Source organism: Citrus clementina, unplaced genomic scaffold (genome assembly GCF_000493195.1).
Source record: "Citrus clementina cultivar Clemenules unplaced genomic scaffold, Citrus_clementina_v1.0 scaffold_1, whole genome shotgun sequence".
Classification (NCBI taxonomy): Eukaryota; Viridiplantae; Streptophyta; class Magnoliopsida; order Sapindales; family Rutaceae; genus Citrus; species Citrus x clementina.
The window spans coordinates 10,237,230-10,258,072 of NW_006263303.1; the positions used below are offsets into that span (position 1 = coordinate 10,237,230).

General features: G+C 31.0%; 1 protein-coding gene across 1 annotated transcript; it reads left to right on the top strand.

The window, feature by feature from the left end:
• Positions 1 to 12,286: 12,286 nt before the first annotated feature.
• On the top strand, positions 12,287 to 16,814 carry LOC18054484 (cytokinin dehydrogenase 3). The gene is made up of 5 exons (XM_024177731.1): positions 12,287 to 12,878; positions 15,027 to 15,154; positions 15,306 to 15,557; positions 16,074 to 16,345; positions 16,523 to 16,814. Exons 1-5 carry the CDS (start codon positions 12,287 to 12,289, stop codon positions 16,812 to 16,814), a joined length of 1,536 nt encoding a protein of 511 aa, XP_024033499.1.
• Positions 16,815 to 20,843: the final 4,029 nt, after the last annotated feature.

Genomic DNA, 20,843 nt, shown 5'->3' on the forward strand with positions numbered 1-20,843 from the left:
TTTAATGGCTGAAACTTTGTTCTTTATTTTTCTTTTGCAAATCATGAACTAAATTTATTTGTAGTTGAGTGATAAACAATCTTGATGGTTTATTGACTGAAAATATGTGTTGCTGCATGTTTGCTGTAGCAGTTTATTTTGATAATATTTATTTTTATTCATTATTTCAGTTGATCACCCATTTAATGATACAAGTTAGGAGAGAGCCGCAAAATGGCCTATCTTAGTGGAACATATCAGAGCAATACTTGGTTTTAGATTGAGTTTAACTTATTCCAAAAGGGTCATGCTTAATCTAAAATTAGTGATGAACTAGACATAGAGATTCACCTTGTAGGGTAAATAGAACCTAAGCGTGTAATGCTATATCTTATGTTGGCATAACAACTAATCACTGTTAGGTTGCATATAGATATAAGATATCCAACATGTGACGGCTGAGGATACATAAGGATTCTGCCCAGTGCTGTAGCAAATACTGCAGCAACTGAGCCAACCATTAGAAAATAGTCAAGACCATTAGGAGAGTTTATTCACTCAACTACTATATATTCCCATTAGTTTTAACCTTGAGCTTGACGTGATAGTTTACTTTGTTGCATTTTATTTATTGCCCTTTTATTTTAATTAGTATATTAGTTTCATTAATTGTTTTATTTTATTTTTGCACAAAATCTGCACTGTTAAGATTGTTGTAGCAAATCTGATAACATCAATCCCTGTGGAGACGATCTTGAATATTCATCACTTTATTACTTGTTGTGTATACTTGCACATTGACACCAATAGCATTAGTATTTATACACCAACAATTGTCGTCTTCATGGGCTTAAGTCTCATGATTGTCATACATTGATGCAAAAACTACCACTATTAGCAATTCGTAATTGTTTGCCTCAAAATGTCAGATTTGTCATAATTAGGTTGTGCCTCTTCTTTAATTCTTTGTGTTCTAAGGTAGTAGAACCCAATTCTCTAGACCAATTGCAAAAGGAACTTAAAATCACCTTATATAATTTAGAACAATCTTTCATACCTACCTTCTTCGATATAATGGTCCGTTTAACAGTCCATTTAGTTTAAGAAGTTAGATTATGTGGCCCGATTTACCTTCGATGGATGTATCCATTTGAGAGAGAAATGAAACCTATAAAGGGTTATGTACGCAACTGATACCATCTTGAAGGTTGCATTTTAGAGTGCTATATTGCTGAGGAAGCACTTGAATTTTGTGCTGAATATCTTTCAAATTGTAAATCAGTCGGACTACCTACTGGTTTTCTAATTGATTTTACAGTCAAAAGGCCACTCGAAGGTGTAAATATTTAGGTGGTTGATGCCCCTACATTAGTGCAAACGCACCGATGTGTTTTGGTGAACACCTTTAAGATTAAACCATACATAGAGTATGTGACTTAAAATTTGCACTTTTTTTTCATTAAGTTTTTTTTTCAATTTTATTAATTCTGTTGTATAATTTTAGGGAGAATTTGACCTTATTGCAATCAAAACACCCTCGTTAATTACAAAAGCCTTTATGGTTACCAACCGAGCACTCATGTACATTTGCCAAGTAAAGGTAAACAAACTTTTCTCTTTCAACTAATTATTGTGGTTTCATTAATTGAACAATAAGTAACAACTGATAAAGCAAATAATGTAGCGGTTGCCGAAAAAGTATGGTGGCTGGCAAACAAACCTCGCTCAAGCGTGGTTACATATGAAGGCTACTGTATTAATGGTTTTAATTTTGCTACGAGAGATCAGGACAACAACTGCATAACCGAAAACAATGGCGTTTGTGTGGTTGCTAACACTTTACAGATTTCAAGTTCGAAAGACGAAAATTCTCATTCTGGGGATATGCCTTTTTATGGGGTTGTTAATGAAATTTGGCAACTTGATTATCTGGGGGTTAAGAAGGTACTTTTCAAGTGCGATTGGGTAGATGATATAGAGGTTAACGTTGATGAGTTAGGGTTCACTGTAGTCAATTTAGATCGGATAGGCTACAAATATAACTGTTTCATTCTAGCTGGTCATGCAAAGCAATTGTTTTATGTGAAAGATCAGTTAGATAATAGTAAATCAGTTGTTTGTTGAGTGAGTGAAAAATGTAATTATTCAAATGAGACTATGTGTGATGGCATCGATGGGTATACGCCATTATCCAACAATTTTCCAAAATGTAAGTTAGATTTGAGTGATGAGGAATTTATGTAAGATCAGTTGTTGATGTTTTTCATGTAAATGTTGATGCAGAAAATGAATAATCTAACTACTATGCCTTATTAGCAATACTTTCCATAAGTCAGCAACTAATTTATTTTTTATTATTTTATTATTATATTGGGATATTATATTGGTATCTGGTGCACTCATCCACTTTTATGTATTTGCAAGTTTGTTGGAGACATAGTAGAAAATGAGGAGCCAACATATGATCCAGATCTAAAATGAAGACCAAGACGAAACCTTACAAAGAAGAAAGACTTGTAGAGAGGAGTTAATGACGAGACTGAGGTTATGTACAATTCGTATGGAGTTCCAGTTGGAAATAAAAGAAACAATCTGAGGAACTACATTGGGGTGATTGTACGGGAAAGAGTTCTAATTATATATGATGATTGGAAGAGAGTGCCACTAGACATCAATGAGACGTTATAGACTCATTTTCAGGAAAAGTTCAAGTTGAGTCTTAAGGCAAAAACCCAAGTATTCAAGTGGATGATAATTGCATTAAGGAGCTTTAGATGTAAGTTGGCCAATGAATATATTCTGTCTAATGCAAATAACTTGAGTTCACTGAAAAAGCCTCCTCTTGAGTATGAAGGCATTAGAAAAGAGGATTGGAAGAGCTTTGTTGATAAGATTTTATCCAAAGACTCTTAGGTATGTTTAAAATTCTGTTAGTTATATAATATTATTGAGGTCTTGTAACCATTTTAATCAATATCCACTTTGTGCAGGAAAAAAAGTAAGGCAGCAAAGGAAAAAAGAGCGAAGAATGTGTACAATCATCACTTGGGCAACACATGATATGCTGGGCTGTTGCATAAAAGAGTAACTACAATAACCACTCTATACAAACTTATGACATTTTGAATACAAATAATAGGATGATTCGTAGTAGTTTTGAATTCAATTTTTATTGAATTATTGCAGCAGTTGGACCTCGGAGTTTCTGAGCGCGAGTTGACTACAGTGAAGCCTAGTTATTGGCTCACAGGAAAAAAGATGGAATACTTGATGTGTAGCAAGTGGCTGGGAGAATTGTAAGTTTCCACCACCATTGAAAAATACCAATGCAAATAGTTTGAAACTAAAAGATGCCTGGATTATTTGATAATACAAGATCATGTAAATTGACATATTAAATTGCTTTGTTTATTTCGAAAAATGCTGGTAATGCAATGTATGTTTAAACTATCATTATTTAACTTATTTTTTTCCTATTTATTGATCAAATATTTTTGTATTTATTCTGTAGAGTGAGCTAAGAAGCCAAGTTGAGCAGGGAACATTCCAATCCCAAGGACCGAATGATATCTTAGGTGAAGCCCTTCAAAAGAAACCTAATGGAAGTCGGGTGCAAGGATTGGTTTGATTCATCACCCCATTCATGTATTTCAATATTCCTAACCCTACAAAGTTGGCGTGAGAATGGAGAATGTATTAGGAAAGTTTTAAGTTTATGCAAGCTCAATTAAAGCAAGGATAAACTCCTGCAACAACACTGAAGTTGGCAGTTCCAACTTTCCTAACTCCAACGGTGGTTGTAGTGTTAAGATAGAGATAGATCATCAATCACCCAGCAAAGTTACTCCAAAGTCAGTGACAAACAACCCCAAAGCTACCCCAAAGTCAATGACCAAAGTTACTCCAAAGTCAGTGACCAATGACCCCACTGTTTGTCGAAAACCTGACAAAAACATAAACACACCTCCCCTACCATCCCCTGTACAGAATCCACCTCCAGTAGATTGTGAAGCCACTTCAAAAATCACCCCAAGAAGATCTTCAAGATTAACTCCTTCAAAGAGAAAAGTCGATGGCCGAAAGTCTTCTACAAACGTTGTGATATATCTGTATGAACAGATAGGAACAACAAAGGAACTCGTTGTTGTAAAACCAGTGATAGCAAGGAAACTTGTTCTAAGAAAGAATACTTGTGGAGCTGTGAAAGCAAGAAAAGAGAACAAAAGTTCACAGATGAAAATCTTTTCTTTTATGATTGAGAGCTTCCTGCCATGGTCGATTATGATTGCACATGATTTGAAAAGTTTTGGTGTCTACTGGGAGAGTATATTGGACAAGCAGATTTGCAATGAAGTCATTGAGTTCACAGAGCTCTCAAATTCTGTTTTGGAGATATGGATCAAGTAAGAAATAAAAAACTTGATTTATGTTTTTATTATGTTTTTTGATTTTGTAAATTGTCATTAATTTATTGCTTATATTCATATGTCATACATGTTTCTTTTTTTAATACACTTTATGAGGAGATGGATAATGGCAGTGATGTTATTCCAATTCAATTTGGATATATAGCTAAGTCAAGCAAGCTACCCAAATAGGTGTTCCTATATTTCAAACCTTTTTGGACAAGATACAAATAGCCTAGATAATTGTGTTCCCATATAACTCAGGGTATAGTTTATTTATTTTTTGTCTATTTTCTTTTTTTTAACATAAATGATTTAAATTTATCTTGTAATCTTTTTTTTAGTTGTTTATTTAGTGGCCAATGGGTGCTAGTAGCAATTGATATGGTAAGGCGAAAAATATTTTATCTTGATCCATTAGGTGATAATCCTGATGATGAGTCGAAGCAGATGGTGAATGAGTAAGTTTAATTAGTTTACTTAATTCTTTTTTAATTTTTTATGTTGTGGATTAATTTGCTGCATCTGTTATTTATTACTTATAGTGGGATAACAATGCATCAAGTGAAGACTAATAAAAAGAAGGTTGTGCAATGGGTCTCTGTGAAGTATTAATGAAACAAAGTTATGACTTCCATTATTACTTCATCAGTATATTTGAAACTAATTTTTTACTTTTTTAGTGTCCGAAACAATCTGGAACCTTTAAATGTGGTTATTATATGATGAAGTACATCCAGGATATTGTTCGCAATTTGTGCATTCTTGAAAACAATGTGAGTTTCTCCATATCTTTTTCAATATTTTGTCAAAGAATGCATTGTGGAGTGAATTTTCTTAAGAACAATGTTTAATCGATCGATTGCCACTATTTATGGAATACTACTTGTCAATTATGTGAATTTTCAAGATGTTTAATGGGTGAACAGTTTGCTACTTTATGCTTGAAACTAGCAATATAATCATATCTTGTGCTAGGGATGAGAGGAAGTGTTGTGTATGTTTGGAAAAATTGATGCCAATTTTTAGTGTGTTCTACTATGTATTTAAGGCACTTTAGTGCAAACTAAACTGACTGGAGTTGTTGCATGTACAAATAAAATGCATATAAATCTCAGTGTTCAGTGTTAAAGTAATATTGAGTAATGACTAGAGCTGTTGCATGTACAAATAGAAGGCATATAAATCCCAATGCTGAGTGTTAAAGTAATATTGAGTAAAGCAAAATAATATATTATAAATTATCAGCTTCTTAGACAGCTTTGGTAACCGTTGTTTGCTATGGTGATACAATTTATTTGCATGTTCTTCATTTTTTACATTAATCATAACAAATTTAAAGATATATGTATTTATTTTATTGTTTTATTTTAGGAAAAATTTTAAAATATATGAATACATTTTGTTGCTTTATTTTTGAAGTTTATGGGTTATGATGAATACACTATGGACGATCTTTCGCAACTTCGCGAACATTGGGCCATGCATGTTGCAAAGGTAATTGTAACATACAATAATCAGGTAAATTATATTTTTGCTTGTAAATATTAAAGAATTAATTTTTGTAGCATAGTAGCTAATTGATTCTATATACTGCATTTATAGGTGGGAAAGGCAAAAGGAAAGGCTAAGGTCAAAGAGTAGATGTACTGAGAATAATTGTTTGTTTTTCGCAAATTGTCATTATGTTGTTTCCAAACTATGTTTGAGATGTTTTCAAACAATATTTTAGATATTTGTATTAGTATTTTATTTGATACCTATTTAAAATTTAGTAGGAATGTTATATACTTATATTTAATAATTTATTTTTGTATTTTAGTTTAATTTTAATATTTTCTTTGAATATCATCATTTGATTGGCAAAACTAAAAGAACAATGAAAATAATAGAGTAACAACAATAATGTTTGAGCATCTTTTCTTTGAAGCAATTGACGCTAAAAAATGTATCGGAAGTAAGAGCTCTATTGTGTCATAATACTAGTGATTCTTTAATATTACAAATTACTGACACTAAAGCATTAGTATCCATTCATTCTATCATGTCATCTCCTTGATGTAAAACAAACCATTGATGAGTAATAATTGTTAGTAAACATTATCACTATAGTGTCATAATATTTGTGATACTATAGTGAAAGTAACTTTTAACCAGTGATCATTATCAGTAACTACTAATACCATAGTGTCATAAATTTGGTAATATTATAGTAATAATAATCATTAACACCACTTACAAGTGTCACTATTTTTCTGACTGCCAGATTATTGACACAATTAGCAAGTGTCAATGAAAGTAATTTCTGACACTATTCTAAAGTCAGTAAAGATCATTTTTCTAGTAGGGTTCTCTAATAAAGTTGATTATCTTCAAGGCAACTCAATTTTAAAGTGACATCCTTTAGTGAAAAGATTTAGATTGTACAAGAAAGAGCCAACAAAAGAACAAATGTTGATGATGCATAGAAGATAAAAATATAAAATAAAGAGGGGGTAAAAGAAGGAAACACAACATCTTGCTAATGAGTAGTCAAAGAGCTTCAATAGCACAAATTCTCACTCACACTCTAGAAAATCAAGTGTCTTTTCCAAAAAAAGATACTTTCTATCTTTCTTTTTCTTCATGAACTTTAATAATTGTTAGGTTAAGATAAATTTTACAAAGCTATTAGTAAGCTATTTAAGATTGGTTATAGACCAAATCTAGTAGGATAAATGCTTTAGAGAAATTTTTTATTTTAAAATTCAATCCATAGAAGGAAAAGCCCAATAAACCCTAAAGGAAAACAAAAGAAAAATGTCTTACTTCTCAAACTTGAAAAGTGAGACTTAGCATGCCTCTTCTATACCAAATTATAAAATGCCCAAAAGTCCATAAAAAAATAGACCTAACAAAAACTTTATGCATCAAATGACCTAGGTCCGTTCTCCACAAGAGTAACCTAGATACTTAGAAAATATTCTATTTAAATGGCCTAAGGGAATGATTACACATAAATGACATAGGCATGTGATCTACTTGAACAACCTAGGTACTTAGAAAGTATTCTATTTAAATTGCCTAAAGGCAAGAATTGGCAAAACGCCTAATGATATGATTCTACAAAAATGACCTAAATCTACTCTCTGTAAGATTGACCTAAGTATATAGAAATTAATTTACGTAAAGAGCCTATAGGTAAACATAAGTTCTACAGAATGAGCCTATAGGCCAACAAATATTCCACAAAGTATCCATATGAGCAAACAAGCATTTTATAGAATGAGCCTATGAGTCAACAAAGATTTCATCGATAGACCTTACGGGCCAAAAATACATTTTACAGAATGAGCTTATGGGCAAACAAACATTCTACGGAATGAGTCTATGGGTCAACAAATATTATAAGAATGAGCATATGAGCAAACATATATTTTATGAAATGAGCATGCAGGTAAACAACCATTCTATGAATGAGCCTATGGGCAAACAAACACTTTTAAGTGAAGTGCCTACGAGTAAACATTCTAAAGAAAGTACTTATGGGCAAACTTTTACAAATACGCTTATGGAAATATTTTGTTAAAAACATTCTAAAATTTTGTTAAAAAAATTACCAAGGGCCATTCTTTACAAGAATGGTCTAAGGCCAATTACTTAGAATTTTAAGTGCCAACAGGTAAAGACTTTGTAAAAATCCACTTATGGGCAATGTGCTACTAAATCAATCCTTTCAACGAGTAATGAATATAAGGGCCAAAGTCAAGTCCATGCCCATTAAAAGTTAAGAACCAAAAATCAAGACAAGTCCATGTCATTATGCATGGGTTTTGTGGACACTTGTCATAAGATGCCACATGTCATGATAACTCCTTCACCTCGATGCTTTAAGTTGTCTATATAAAGGCTAAGCCCTCCCGCATTTGGAGTTAAGACATCAAATGAATACAAAATTATGTCTACTTCCCTAAACTCTATTTAGAAATTGAATACAAAGAATTAACTAGAGTATCGGAGAGATATAGTTAGTAATCCCAACACTCTTTGATAATTGTTTTTTTTACAGGACAATTAACGACAAGAAGACATATGATTGGAGAGCTTCACTTCAAGGAGAAAATGGTTTACAAAACTTGATATGATATAAATTCTGGGAAAATAAAAAGTTACTGTTCATTCAAAAAAATTGCATCAACAATTACTACACTTCTAAGTTTTGTTTTAGTTTTAGTTTTATGACAATTGGTATAAAAAATAGTCATATATTGAGTCAACGCTCGTGTCCGAGTGCCGGGTGAAAGGATTAATAAAATGTAAGTCAAAAGTTACATAGTTTATGTTGTATTTAGAATATAGAATAGAAGAATGTTGGCAAATCTTATTGCGGTTGGAGGGCGGCCAAGAAACTGGAAAATTGAACTTTTGGCAAAGCTCTATTCTCGTCAATGCAGAAAATTCAGTGGTTTGATAATCTCATCCATTAACTTACCTTGCATCAATTTTGTTTAGTCTTCTTTACCCTGCAGCTATGGCTACAAGTTGTCCAATTAGAATATATTTTACGGCACTATTCATCATAAGCTTGGTAACACCGCTATATATAGCAATTTCAGTGCCCCACCAGCTCATAGACGAGTTTCATACAGACTCTGCTGCCATTGAATCAATCTGTTTACGGCCACATTGTAATTAGTGCAATTGAGTCGTTTAATTATTTTATAATTGTGTATTTTAACCTAAAAATGGCGTGGCGTGCGCCTTTCGTTTACGCACGAAAAGAAGAGTTTGTGACTTGCTCCCCTATTCTGAATTGATTACGCAGTTCTAGGAGGTTTTTATATTAGGCCAGATTGATATAATATTACTAGACCAAGAGTCGTCACCGAGCCGGCCAAAAAGAGGATTATACTTGTTCTCGTTTGTAATCAAATCAATGTATTTAGAATAAGAAGCATTTGCAAACTATGTGCTAAGAAATTAAAATATATATTAAGTGGTTTCTCAAAGTGGTTTAATTAAAACTGTTTAATGATGATGACGGTCAGATCATGACCGTGTCAAATAAATAAAGAAACGCTTAAAAAACTTCAAAAAAAGATCAGACGAACTACAACAAAACAATTCAAGAACAAACGGGAATGAAATGAACTCATGAGATTTACGTGGTTCAGTTTTGTTAGTCCTGCTTCCATGGGGACAAACGCACCGCTATTTATTTTATTAATAAATTATAACAAAAAATAACAAGGGAACTGTCCTTTACAAAGGTTAAGAGCTCTCAAACTCTTATAAAAATAAAAAATAAAATCTCACAAGAGTTTCTCTCTAAGGTTTGAGACCTTAACAATAACTCTAGCCACCTCACGGTCTCTACTTTTCTCTCTTAAAGATTTAACCACCCTTAGGAACACTGGAAAACCCTTTTTGACTCTTGAAACCTAAGCCTCTCACGATTCCTTATTTAGGTAGCAGAGACTGCATACGATTGGTTGGACAAAATTAGTTAATGTTTTCACATGCAGAGATATCAAAAGATATCTCTATTTCGAGAAATTTTAGAATACATCTGAAGTACCATGTCATCCATACAACAAGCAATTATACCATGACATGTGTGCATTTATTTTGAACCACTATCATGCAAGTGGTGATTGTATTAAATTTAATTACACTTGTCATGCATGCATCAATTGGTTGTAGTACAGCTGAGGTATTTTAGAATTTCTCCTCTGTTTCATTTCCAAATTTTGAGAATTGACTTACAGATCTTAAAGTGCGTGCGAATTTTGAGATTTTATCGGAATAAACACGAGTAATGAAAATAGGGATGAGTATAGATATCCTGACCATATTCTAAGCCTAAAAGTTGCCAACTCCCTACGCATGAATTGTACTCTTATAATACTTGTATGAATATTTAAAAAATCAAAAGTCCACGTACACAATGCACATGATAATAATTTGTAAATTGTATGGAAAGTAGTAATGTTATAGACTCTTCTTGCATAGCATCGTGCGTATTTGTTTTGTTCTGCTTTTTATTTTTTATTTTTTATTTTTAAGTAATGTTATAAGGAAGAACGTTCTTTAATACATAATATATTGCTTAATCAATTTTTGATACACATTTATCTTCTATATTAACATCTCGTCATATGGGAGATTAATAGCTTTTCTTCCCCAACACCCCCCCCCCCCCCGAAAAAAATAGGGAGTTCTGTAAACTCGTGAAAAATTTTGTAAAAATATAATAGTAAAGTAATAAATATCAATACTTATTGTAGTTATTTGATTGTTTGCTATCTTGAAGTAGTCAACATGAAAATCCTTTAATAAATTAGTCAAAATTCTTGCATTTTTTTGCTATTAGATGTAACTTTTTAGGGTAAAATATTATTTTGATATGAGATAATATAAGACCAGAGAAGTTGATTATTCATGGAATTAGTGGCGATGCTAGGAATTTTATGTAGGAGGAGCTAAGTTGTACAGCATCACAATTCAATTTTTTTTTTCTTTTTTAAGTATCAAAATGATAAATTTCAATTAACAATATTGTTTAAATTCTATAATGGCTTGTAACTTTTAGTGGTTTACTAGTTTATCAATTAATAATGATACTTAGTTATAGGTTAAGGTTCTTAATGTATTATTATTTATCCTATGATTAGATTGAACTATTAGTTCACTAAAATTTAAAATCTTGAAAACTTTTAATTTTACCTCTAATATAAGCTTGTAGATATAGTTTGTCAATGGGTTTAGTCATGATGATAAATTATTTAACAATAGAAAGAGAGATAAGAGAAAGAAATTACCATAAATTATTATAATTTGATATAAAAAATTAGCAAATAAGAGGAAGATAAGAGAATCTATTGTAACACATATATGATAAATTTTGATTTTTTAGTGTAAAAAGAATAAAGAAGTAACTAAGAGGAGATAACACTTGCATTTTTAAATTTTCATAAATTCAAAAAAGATTTTTAGGACAATTAATAATAAATAGATCATTAAAATAAAGTAATTTCAATTTTTTTTAAAAGTCAGCAGTGGAATCAGCCCTTCTCGTACCTTTTGGCACTGCCCTTGGATGGAGTGGCCAAAGAGAGACATCTTCTTGTGGGTCTGTGTTTTGGGGCGTGGGGGGAGGGGGGAGGGGCTGTTGTGTATATATGTAAATACCTCCTTTCATGTCGAACTTTGTGCAATTGTTATGGCTTTGGAGGTAGCTTATCAGTAGGGATCAGGGCGGAACAAGCCAATCTTGGCCGGAAGGGCCAAAGGTTTTTTTTTCAAGCCTATAAAATAGGTATTTTATTAATATATGTTTATTTTAATATAAAATATTGAATATTAAATTACTTTTTTTTTACAGGGGCCATGGCCCATGGCAGTCCCTTAATAGATCCGCCCTTGGTAGGGATGGTCAGATATTTAGTTGGAATGTGAAACAAGTAGAAGGTAACGAAAAACTACATGGCTTTTATTGGCTTTGTTGTAAGCTACATTATATATAGCTTAGCAAGACCCTCTGTATTAATACTTTTTCTTTCTTCACAAAGCTTTGGCATTTATCCAAATAAAAGGTTGATTATATTTTAATAAAAACATACTTTAATGAGAATATAGACATTTTAAGTAATTCTTAAACATACGTCATGAATTAATTAAATAATTAACTCAAATCCTTATAACTAAAAAAATTATTTACCTTGCATAGTTGTTTTGTAAATTTTGTTTTGTTCGCTTTGATTGTTGGATAAGAAAGAGGAATTAAGCACGTGCTTTGACTAAATATCAATATTTGTCACGGAATTAAATCTCTATATAAACTTCCTTTCTTCTTCAAGGCACTCTCTCAACCAACAACACAACAAATACAACTTTCTTCATTCTTCATTTTCTCGAAGCAAATGGCTACAAGTTCTCCAATTACCATATATTTTATAGCACTATTCGTGGCAAGCTCTATAACATCTACCATGTTGGCTATTTCAGTGCCACCCGAGCTCACAGATAATTTGCACACAGACTCTGGTGCCATTAAATTAGCCTCTATCGATTACGGCCGCATTATTAAAGAAAAACCATTTGCAGTTCTTTATCCATCATCTTTAGATGACATCAGAACCCTAATAAATTTATCATACAGTTCTTCATTTCCATACACCATTGCAGCAAAAGGCCAGGCTCATTCCACGTGGGGCCAGGCTCAGGCCAACAAAGGCGTCGTAGTGCAGATGAGTTCTCTGAACAGCTTCAGAAACGGGACGGGAATCTTGATCTCCGGAGACCGTTCTTCAGGATTTTATGCTGACGTCGGCGGCGAGCAACTTTGGATTGATGTGCTGAACGCCACTCTTGCTCGGGGGCTTTCGCCGGTTTCTTGGACGGATTATTTGTATCTCACTATTGGTGGGACCCTCTCCAATGCTGGAATTAGCGGCCAAACGTATCGAAAAGGACCGCAGATAACAAACGTTCTTGAATTAGACGTTTTAACAGGTACCTGCTAGCTAGTGTCTTCTCCAGTTTTTTTTTTTTTTTTTTGTCCTGGTCTCTCCAAATATTTCATATCTAGTAAAAAAAATTGATTTAATAGTAAATAAAACGAAAAAAGGCTTGATTATTAACATCCAAATTTAAAATTCAACATTGACCACTTATTTTATTAGGAGAGACTAGGAGAGAAAATCACACAATATGATGCGTTATATATTAAAACTTCTTTTTTTTTTACCACTTTGATCCATGTAAGATATTTAAACAGTGAATAGAAAAAACATAACATAAATTGGACCTTTTAACAGATAAATTAATTAGTTTTAATTTGTAGAAGTGTTGAATAATCAATTTATATGACAAACTATTTTCTTTTAATGATTTTTATTAATTAAAAATCAATTAGGACTAACGTACTGATTTGTATTGAGGTGTTGTAATGTTTAAGCCACTGTTGCTGTAGAGAAAAATTGTAATTATAAAATAAAAATTTATATTGTGTAATAATATAATTTTTAAATAATAATTTTGATAAAATTAGTAAAAATATTAAAAATTGTAACTATAAAAATTACTATTGTGTAGTAACTATTACTTTTAAATAATAATTTTGACAAAATTATTACAAATATTATAGTTTTTTTAATATAAGCATAAGATCAAATCAATTTGCCTTTTAAGACACAACAACTAGTGTTTATCAAACACTTAAATGTTATAACTTAAAATTTCCACCTATTCAACCTCGATACCAAAGGGAGTATAAAGTGATAAGAACAAATTCTAAAGGAGAGCAAAGTAGTCATTCTCCACTTAGTTAATTTTTGAATGCTTTAAATAATGTAAAATGTAGAAAGCTTGTTTTAATTTATTTTAAATCAACATAGAAATTTTGTTTAAAACTGAAACATATAATCTAGTTGGTAATCGTAACAGATCGACTGATTTTAATTAAAATGAAAAAGTCAATATGGTTGATTTGATTATGTTTTTCTTTCACTAGAAAATTTCAGGATGATCCAAATCTATCGACTTGAAGCTATATGAATTGAAAATTACCAACCACATTAGTTTCGTACAGTTTAGCACCTCTACTTAAATATAGGATGCACATCACTTTCAACATTTTCGTCAAAGCTGGAAATCATTTTGTTGAGCTTGATCCAAGCCATAGACTTTTCAGGGGCTTTATATTATAAGAGTAATCCTAAAGAGAGAGAAAGATGAGAGAAATATGAGAGAATTTGACTCTCTCTCTCTCTATCTATAATGTATCTAGTATATTATAAGGACACATCATAATATTTCATTAGAGATTTTACAATTGATAATTAATTGGATTTATGTTTTTGTTCAGCATTCCTTTTATAAAAAATTTATTATAATCTATCTGGCAGGAAATTAGGCTTACGTCTTTTCCTTTTATGGAATTGAAATTAATGATTTACTGGTGCTAGGTACATTTAATTTGTATTCTAGAGCAAAAATAAAATGATTTATGAGTCACAATATAAATAACATGTAAATATACAGAGCACGTTAATTATGTCATCATATTTCATAGACTGTTTACTTTTTTTTTTTTTCAGTCGCATGATGGACCCTAGATTTTTTATGTGACCGACCCAAGATTTCTTGTATCACCATAATATATTTTAACAGTTGAACTTACTAGTGACCACAATATTCACACCAAATCATAATATTAGAGATTATTGAATGACACAATGATTATATTAAAAATTTGTTCTAGTATGAATGAAACCTAGCCGACATTCAATTTTTTCACAAGAAAAGAATTAAATCTTCTCCTTCAATCCTCATCATAATCTCTTCTGAAATTACTTAAAGTAATGTAAAAGAAATTAAAGAAAAAAGTGCCTCCAAGGATCTGACTGAGGAATTTTCAAACAGTTTTATTTGACACGCAACTCGAGTTGAAATCCTGAAAGAGTGGAAACTTAATATTTATTTATACTTTATCCACTCCTCTATATTTTAAGAAAAAAACAACTATACAAATAAAAATTAAATGAAAATGTTCTTGTATGAATGAGTTGTTTAATTATCTAATATTAATTAATTATTTTGCTATTGAGTCGAAATATTGTAACCAAAAAATGGTGTGGCGTGCGCCTTTCATTTTTACAGGAAAAGGAGAGTTTGTGACTTGCACCTCTCAGAAGGATACAGAGTTGTTTTACGCAGTCCTAGGAGGTTTAGGTCAATTTGGTATTATAACTAGAGCAAGAATCGTCCTCGAGCCGGCCAAAGAAAGGGTACTTAATTAGATTTCTTCAGAACTTAATTAAGCATGAATTTACACTTGCTTTTTCATGCTTAATTTATGCTTAAAAACGAATAATCAAATTGTACATGGATTGCCTTTGTATCCATTAATTCATTTTACTGTGGTTACTTTGCCTGCAGGTTAAGTGGTTACGTATACTTTACAGTGATTTCTCTTCTTTCAGCACTGACCAGGAAACTTTGATCTCAACTACTGGACCTAGCCACAAAGTGATGCCGGATTATTTGGAAGGTCAACTTTTAATGAGCCAAAGTCCTCTAGATTTTTATCCACAGTCACAACATCAAAAGATAACTTCCCTCATAAACCAATATGGCATCGTTTACCTTATTGAGGTAGCCACGTATTACGACAACAAAAATGAGGATAAGGTAAGCCATCAATCATCTTATATACCGCAATAATACACACACACATTCTCAAGTATGGCGTCTTCATTTTTCATTCAATGTAAATATATGGTTAAGCCATGCAATATAATAGAGTTATTTTTTATTGCATTATAAAATCATGCAGTTTAATAGCATTAAAATTTGACTCTATTAAACCATATGACTTAAAAGTGTGTCTACATGAAAAAAAAAGGCACTTTATATATATATATATATATGTAATAATATGTACATAGAAATAAAGTGTGGAAACCCTCACCAAAACATTAATGACTCATTTGAATCTGTCTATTTTATTTTTATTTTTCATCTTTTAACTATTGAATCCCTTATTATATATATATATATATATATATATATATATATATATATATATATATGTATGTATGTATGTATGTATATGTATATATATATATATGTATGTATGTATGTGTGTTTGTATGTATATATAATGATATTCATTAAAATATTAATGTTTCATATATTTGTTGACAGAGAGTGAAACAAATGCTGAAAAGCTTAAAGGGTTTTGTTCATGGATTTGTTTTCGAGAAGGATGTAACATACCTAGAGTTTTTAAATAGAGTTCATGATGAAGAGATAGTCCTTCGGAAGAAAGGACTGTGGGATATCCCTCATCCATGGCTAAATATCTTTATACCAAGATCTCGAATCACAGATTTCGACAATGGTGCCTTAAGGAACATTCTTCTTAAGCGAAACTTTACCTCGTCAACTGTTCTTGTTTACCCTCTGCTCCGAAGCAAGTAAGACTGAAAGAAATATAATAATCAATAAAAATACTATTTGAGCAAAAGGGTGATAAAATCACCGTCATTTTGCTTGACAATAGTCAAAACGACATGTTTTGACTATGGTTTTGTCAGCTTTTGGCCTAAATAGCAATGCTCAAATATTAATAATATTGTTTTAATTCCTTGCAGATGGGATGAAAGAATGTCAGCAGTTATACCAGATGAAGAAGATGTTTTCTACGTTGTGGGGTTTTTGGATGCAAGTGCTGATGACTGGGAGACCTTTGATAACAGAAACAAAGATATATTGCAGTTTTGTGTTAATGGTGGCATTAAATTTAAGCAGTATCTTGGCCATCATGCAACTAAAGAAGAATGGATTAACCATTTTGGCTCAAAATGGAACACTTTTCAACAGAGCAAAGCTCGCTTTGACCCCAAAATGATATTATCACCTGGGCAGAGAATTTTCAACAACTGACAGCTTCTGTAATAACATATCTGTTGAACGTTTTACTGCATGTGTTAATAAAACTCTCCAATAAAGTTCTCTTGAGTCTCACATTATTACAAACACTTGATTTAACTTGTTACAATTTTATATATTCTCTTTAATTTTTTGTTTGAAAGCCAACTCAACATAGAATTTGTTTAAACATTTTTTTTTCTTAAAATATTCATTAGTTATATTCACCGAATTTAATTATTCATGTAATGGAATTAAGTTTTTATGTTTATGGTTGCAAGTTAAAATGAAAAAAAAAAAAAAAAAAACTTTGCTCTTTTTTTTTTTTTTTTGGGAGAAGCTTTGTTTGTTGTTATAAGAGATTTGAGATTTGAACCCTCTAATGATGGGTATTGTGTTCACTAATATCAGAAATTTTCATCTAGTAAACTCATATATTTTCATGTTATATTTTTATCAAAAAACTCAAAATTAAACCTAATTAATTGGTCATTGTATAGTAGTAATAATTAATTTGCCACATGGATTCATTTAAAACTGAGCAACGATACATTGGAACAAAACGGTGATAAAATCACCATAAAAATGGCAGCGTTTTGCCTTTGTTTTTTTTTTTTTTTTTTGGTCAGTAAGAATATAATAATGATGCTAGATTATTGTATTTACCCTGTTTTCTGCACATATTATTTTTAAACCGATGACAGAACTATAAACTCTTGTACAAACAAATATAGTATACATTCATTTATTCGATGAAAATATAAATTAATAAAAATAATTGTAGACCAAGAGATATTTAGAGCTTATTTGAAATTGCTTTTGAGAGAAGTAAACATGATTTTAAAAAGTTAAAAGCTAATTTTAGTGTTTGGTAAATTTTTTAAAAAATTACTTTTGATAAAATCTCCTCATCCTACAGTAGATTTTAAGAAGTATGAAAGGGCTAGTTTTTTAAAATTTGATTATAAGATTTATTTTTATATTTAATGCAATTTCATCAATATTCTCACGTATATTATAAAATTTTAAAATTATAATTAGTCAATTAAGAAATTAAATTATTAAATTTTAAAAAGTTATTATTATTACCAATACCAATTATATTGAGATAAAAATAAAAAAAATTATTTTAATTATCAATTATTAATATACACCATAAAAATATTATATATATAAATGTTTATGAATGTGTAAATAAGTTTTCTTTAACATCCACTTGAGCCATTTGCATTGTCACCATAGTTCAACAGAAAGATTTACTAAACATATACAATTACTTTTAATACTCACAGCACTTTTGAAAAGAAATTTTACCAAACGTTTAATTAATTCTTCTTAAAACCGATTATTTCTATAGTCTAACTAATAACAATTATTTTAAAAGTTACAGTATTGCCAAATTAACCCTTGATCGAGCCAATTGAATTATGCCACATCAATTTGTTTGTACAAGAATTTATAGCTATCATTACTCTTATTTTTAAAATGATATTTACAATGTTATATGCACATATTCTTTTTAAAATAATATTTACCGTGTTTGGTTAACATTTTTCGATATTTTCTTTTTAAAATGATATTTACAATGTTTTGTGGGCTATCCAATTTTTGTGTCTATTTGTGACTTCAGCCTCTTATTGTTGGATTTAATGGAAAAGTTGATTGAATGGTGGGGATATATTTATTTAATTATTAACATTGTACGATCCTTGTTGTTTATTGAAATTTTAAAAAGGTTCAAGAGTTCAAACTTTTATCACATGAGTCTAATTTGTTTTAAATTTGTAAATAATTAGACAATTCGAGGGCTACAAACTAGCTCTTTTACATCAGTCTATTACCAGCCGACAGAATCAATGCCTACCACTACCACAATCGATCAAAATCTAAATGATATTTGAAGATAATCTTTAGTAAATATTATTGAGACAATCTTCCATCATGATTAACAAATTTATTTTTGCTAAGTCTTTTTAGCCACATCATATCCTTCTCTAAATCATTTTGCAGATTAAAAAAAAGAAAAAAAATCTAATCTTTATCTTCTTCAGGCCCTAATCACATAAACTAACATCTCCAAGTTTGTTTGTCCATTTTCTTTTCTATGATTCAAGCAATCAACCTTGTCTATTTATTTTCTTTGATTTATTAGTTTAAAAATTACATAATCATGAAAGTTCATAAACTTTAAAACATTAAGAATCTTTAAAAAAAAGAAAAAAGAAAATTGTTGGTGGTAAAATGTAGACCATAGGTATTGAGGCCATGAAAAATGGGGAATATGACTCAAGATTGTGATAAAGAATGAAGGGGAAGCTAAAGAGGAAGGATGAAAAGGGAAGATCTCGAAACTAGTCTTAACTATCTAAATTGTTTGAGAGTAACAGAAAAATGCATCCTAAAAAATATTTTAGTCACCATATGTCCATATGGGACGATGAGATAGTGACAACCAAGCCATTACAGTACAACCCACACTTGAACTGTCTATAAAATATCCCCTCGCAAGCCGCTAAAGTCAAAATTGAGAGAGAGGGAACATATACAAAGGCACTTGCACCATCTCTATCGAAATTAGTGCTCCTAGCCTTAATTGGCTCATTCAAAATGAGCCAATTAAAGTTGAGGGCAGACTGTCACCATATACTGTTCCCTAGTGGATAATTGTCCAACCCAAGAAAGCTTAAAAAGCTTCCGTAAGAGGGATCAAATTACCCTTAAACCCCTACTTGAGGAAGAAAAACACCAATAACAGCTCGCTACATGTCCAAAAGGACACAAAGATGCCCTCAAGGGTATTCCACCTTAAAAGGTCTTGTTTTTCTCACAAAGAGGGTAAGTTCACTCATTCACCAAAGCATTAGACTTTTCTTCTAGTCTAGGGTTTCTTAGAAACCCACCATCTCCTTCAATCTCCCACTGACTTGACCGTCAGATTGCCATCACCGAGCACCGCCGGTGCCACCTTCAACAGTTGTTTCTCGTTATTTCTACTTCGTTTTAGCCATCGCCATCCCCAAGAAACTATCTCCATGTCATCTAGTCTTCGTCTTCACTAGAAAAGTACCATTTGTAGATAAGCTCTCACATTGTTTTGAACTGAACCAAAATCAAATCAAAACACAACTAAATCCTAGTCATATATCAATATGAAAAGCCCGAAACCATAAAACTTAAGGACCTATGGTGGTAACAAAGAGAAGCTAAGAAAGAATAAGAAAAGAAGAAGAATTAGAGAAAGTAAAAAAAAGAAGATGTAAACCATAAATACTAAAGAGAGGAAGGAACCAAACGAAATTTAACTCTACAAAAAAACAAAAGAGGAGTACGGCACAACTGTTGCAGGGTAAGTGGATTTTGCTTTGTGTATATATTCTTTTTAAAATGATATTTACCATGTTTTATGAATATTTGTTTTATATACATTCTTTTTAAAAGGGTGTTTACCTTGTTATACGTTCATTTTGTGAACATATTATTATTTTTAATGATTTTAGCTTTATTTGTGTGCTCATCTTACAAAAAACAAAATTATTCGTGGACTATTCTTTTTAAATTGCAGTTTACTATATTTTGTTAATAGACTTGGACCTCTTTTACTATATATACATACATATTAATATATGGTTAAGATTTGATTATTTTTAGATTCTTATCTAATAACTATAAATTATATCTTTCTAAAAGGTTCACAAAAAGGTCAACTCAGCAATTAATTCAAATTCTTTGTCAACTTGCTCCTTTCTTATATTTAAGCTACATCAAAGATTTAAGCTACGGTTCCAATATGTTACTTTCATGAATCACTATGCGGTTAAAATTTTTTGAAAAACAGTTAATTAATTACTTTTAGAGGGTATATTCACTAGCTTTCAATTGCGTATATTTCATTTTCTAGTATATTGATCGACAAATTTACAAATTACAAGTTACAAATGGTCTTCTTTTACTTGCTAATCCATGAATAATTTGAACATTGATTAATTTTTTCTTTTAGAAGTCAATCTTATGGGACAAATATGTACACAAATTAAAATGGAAGTA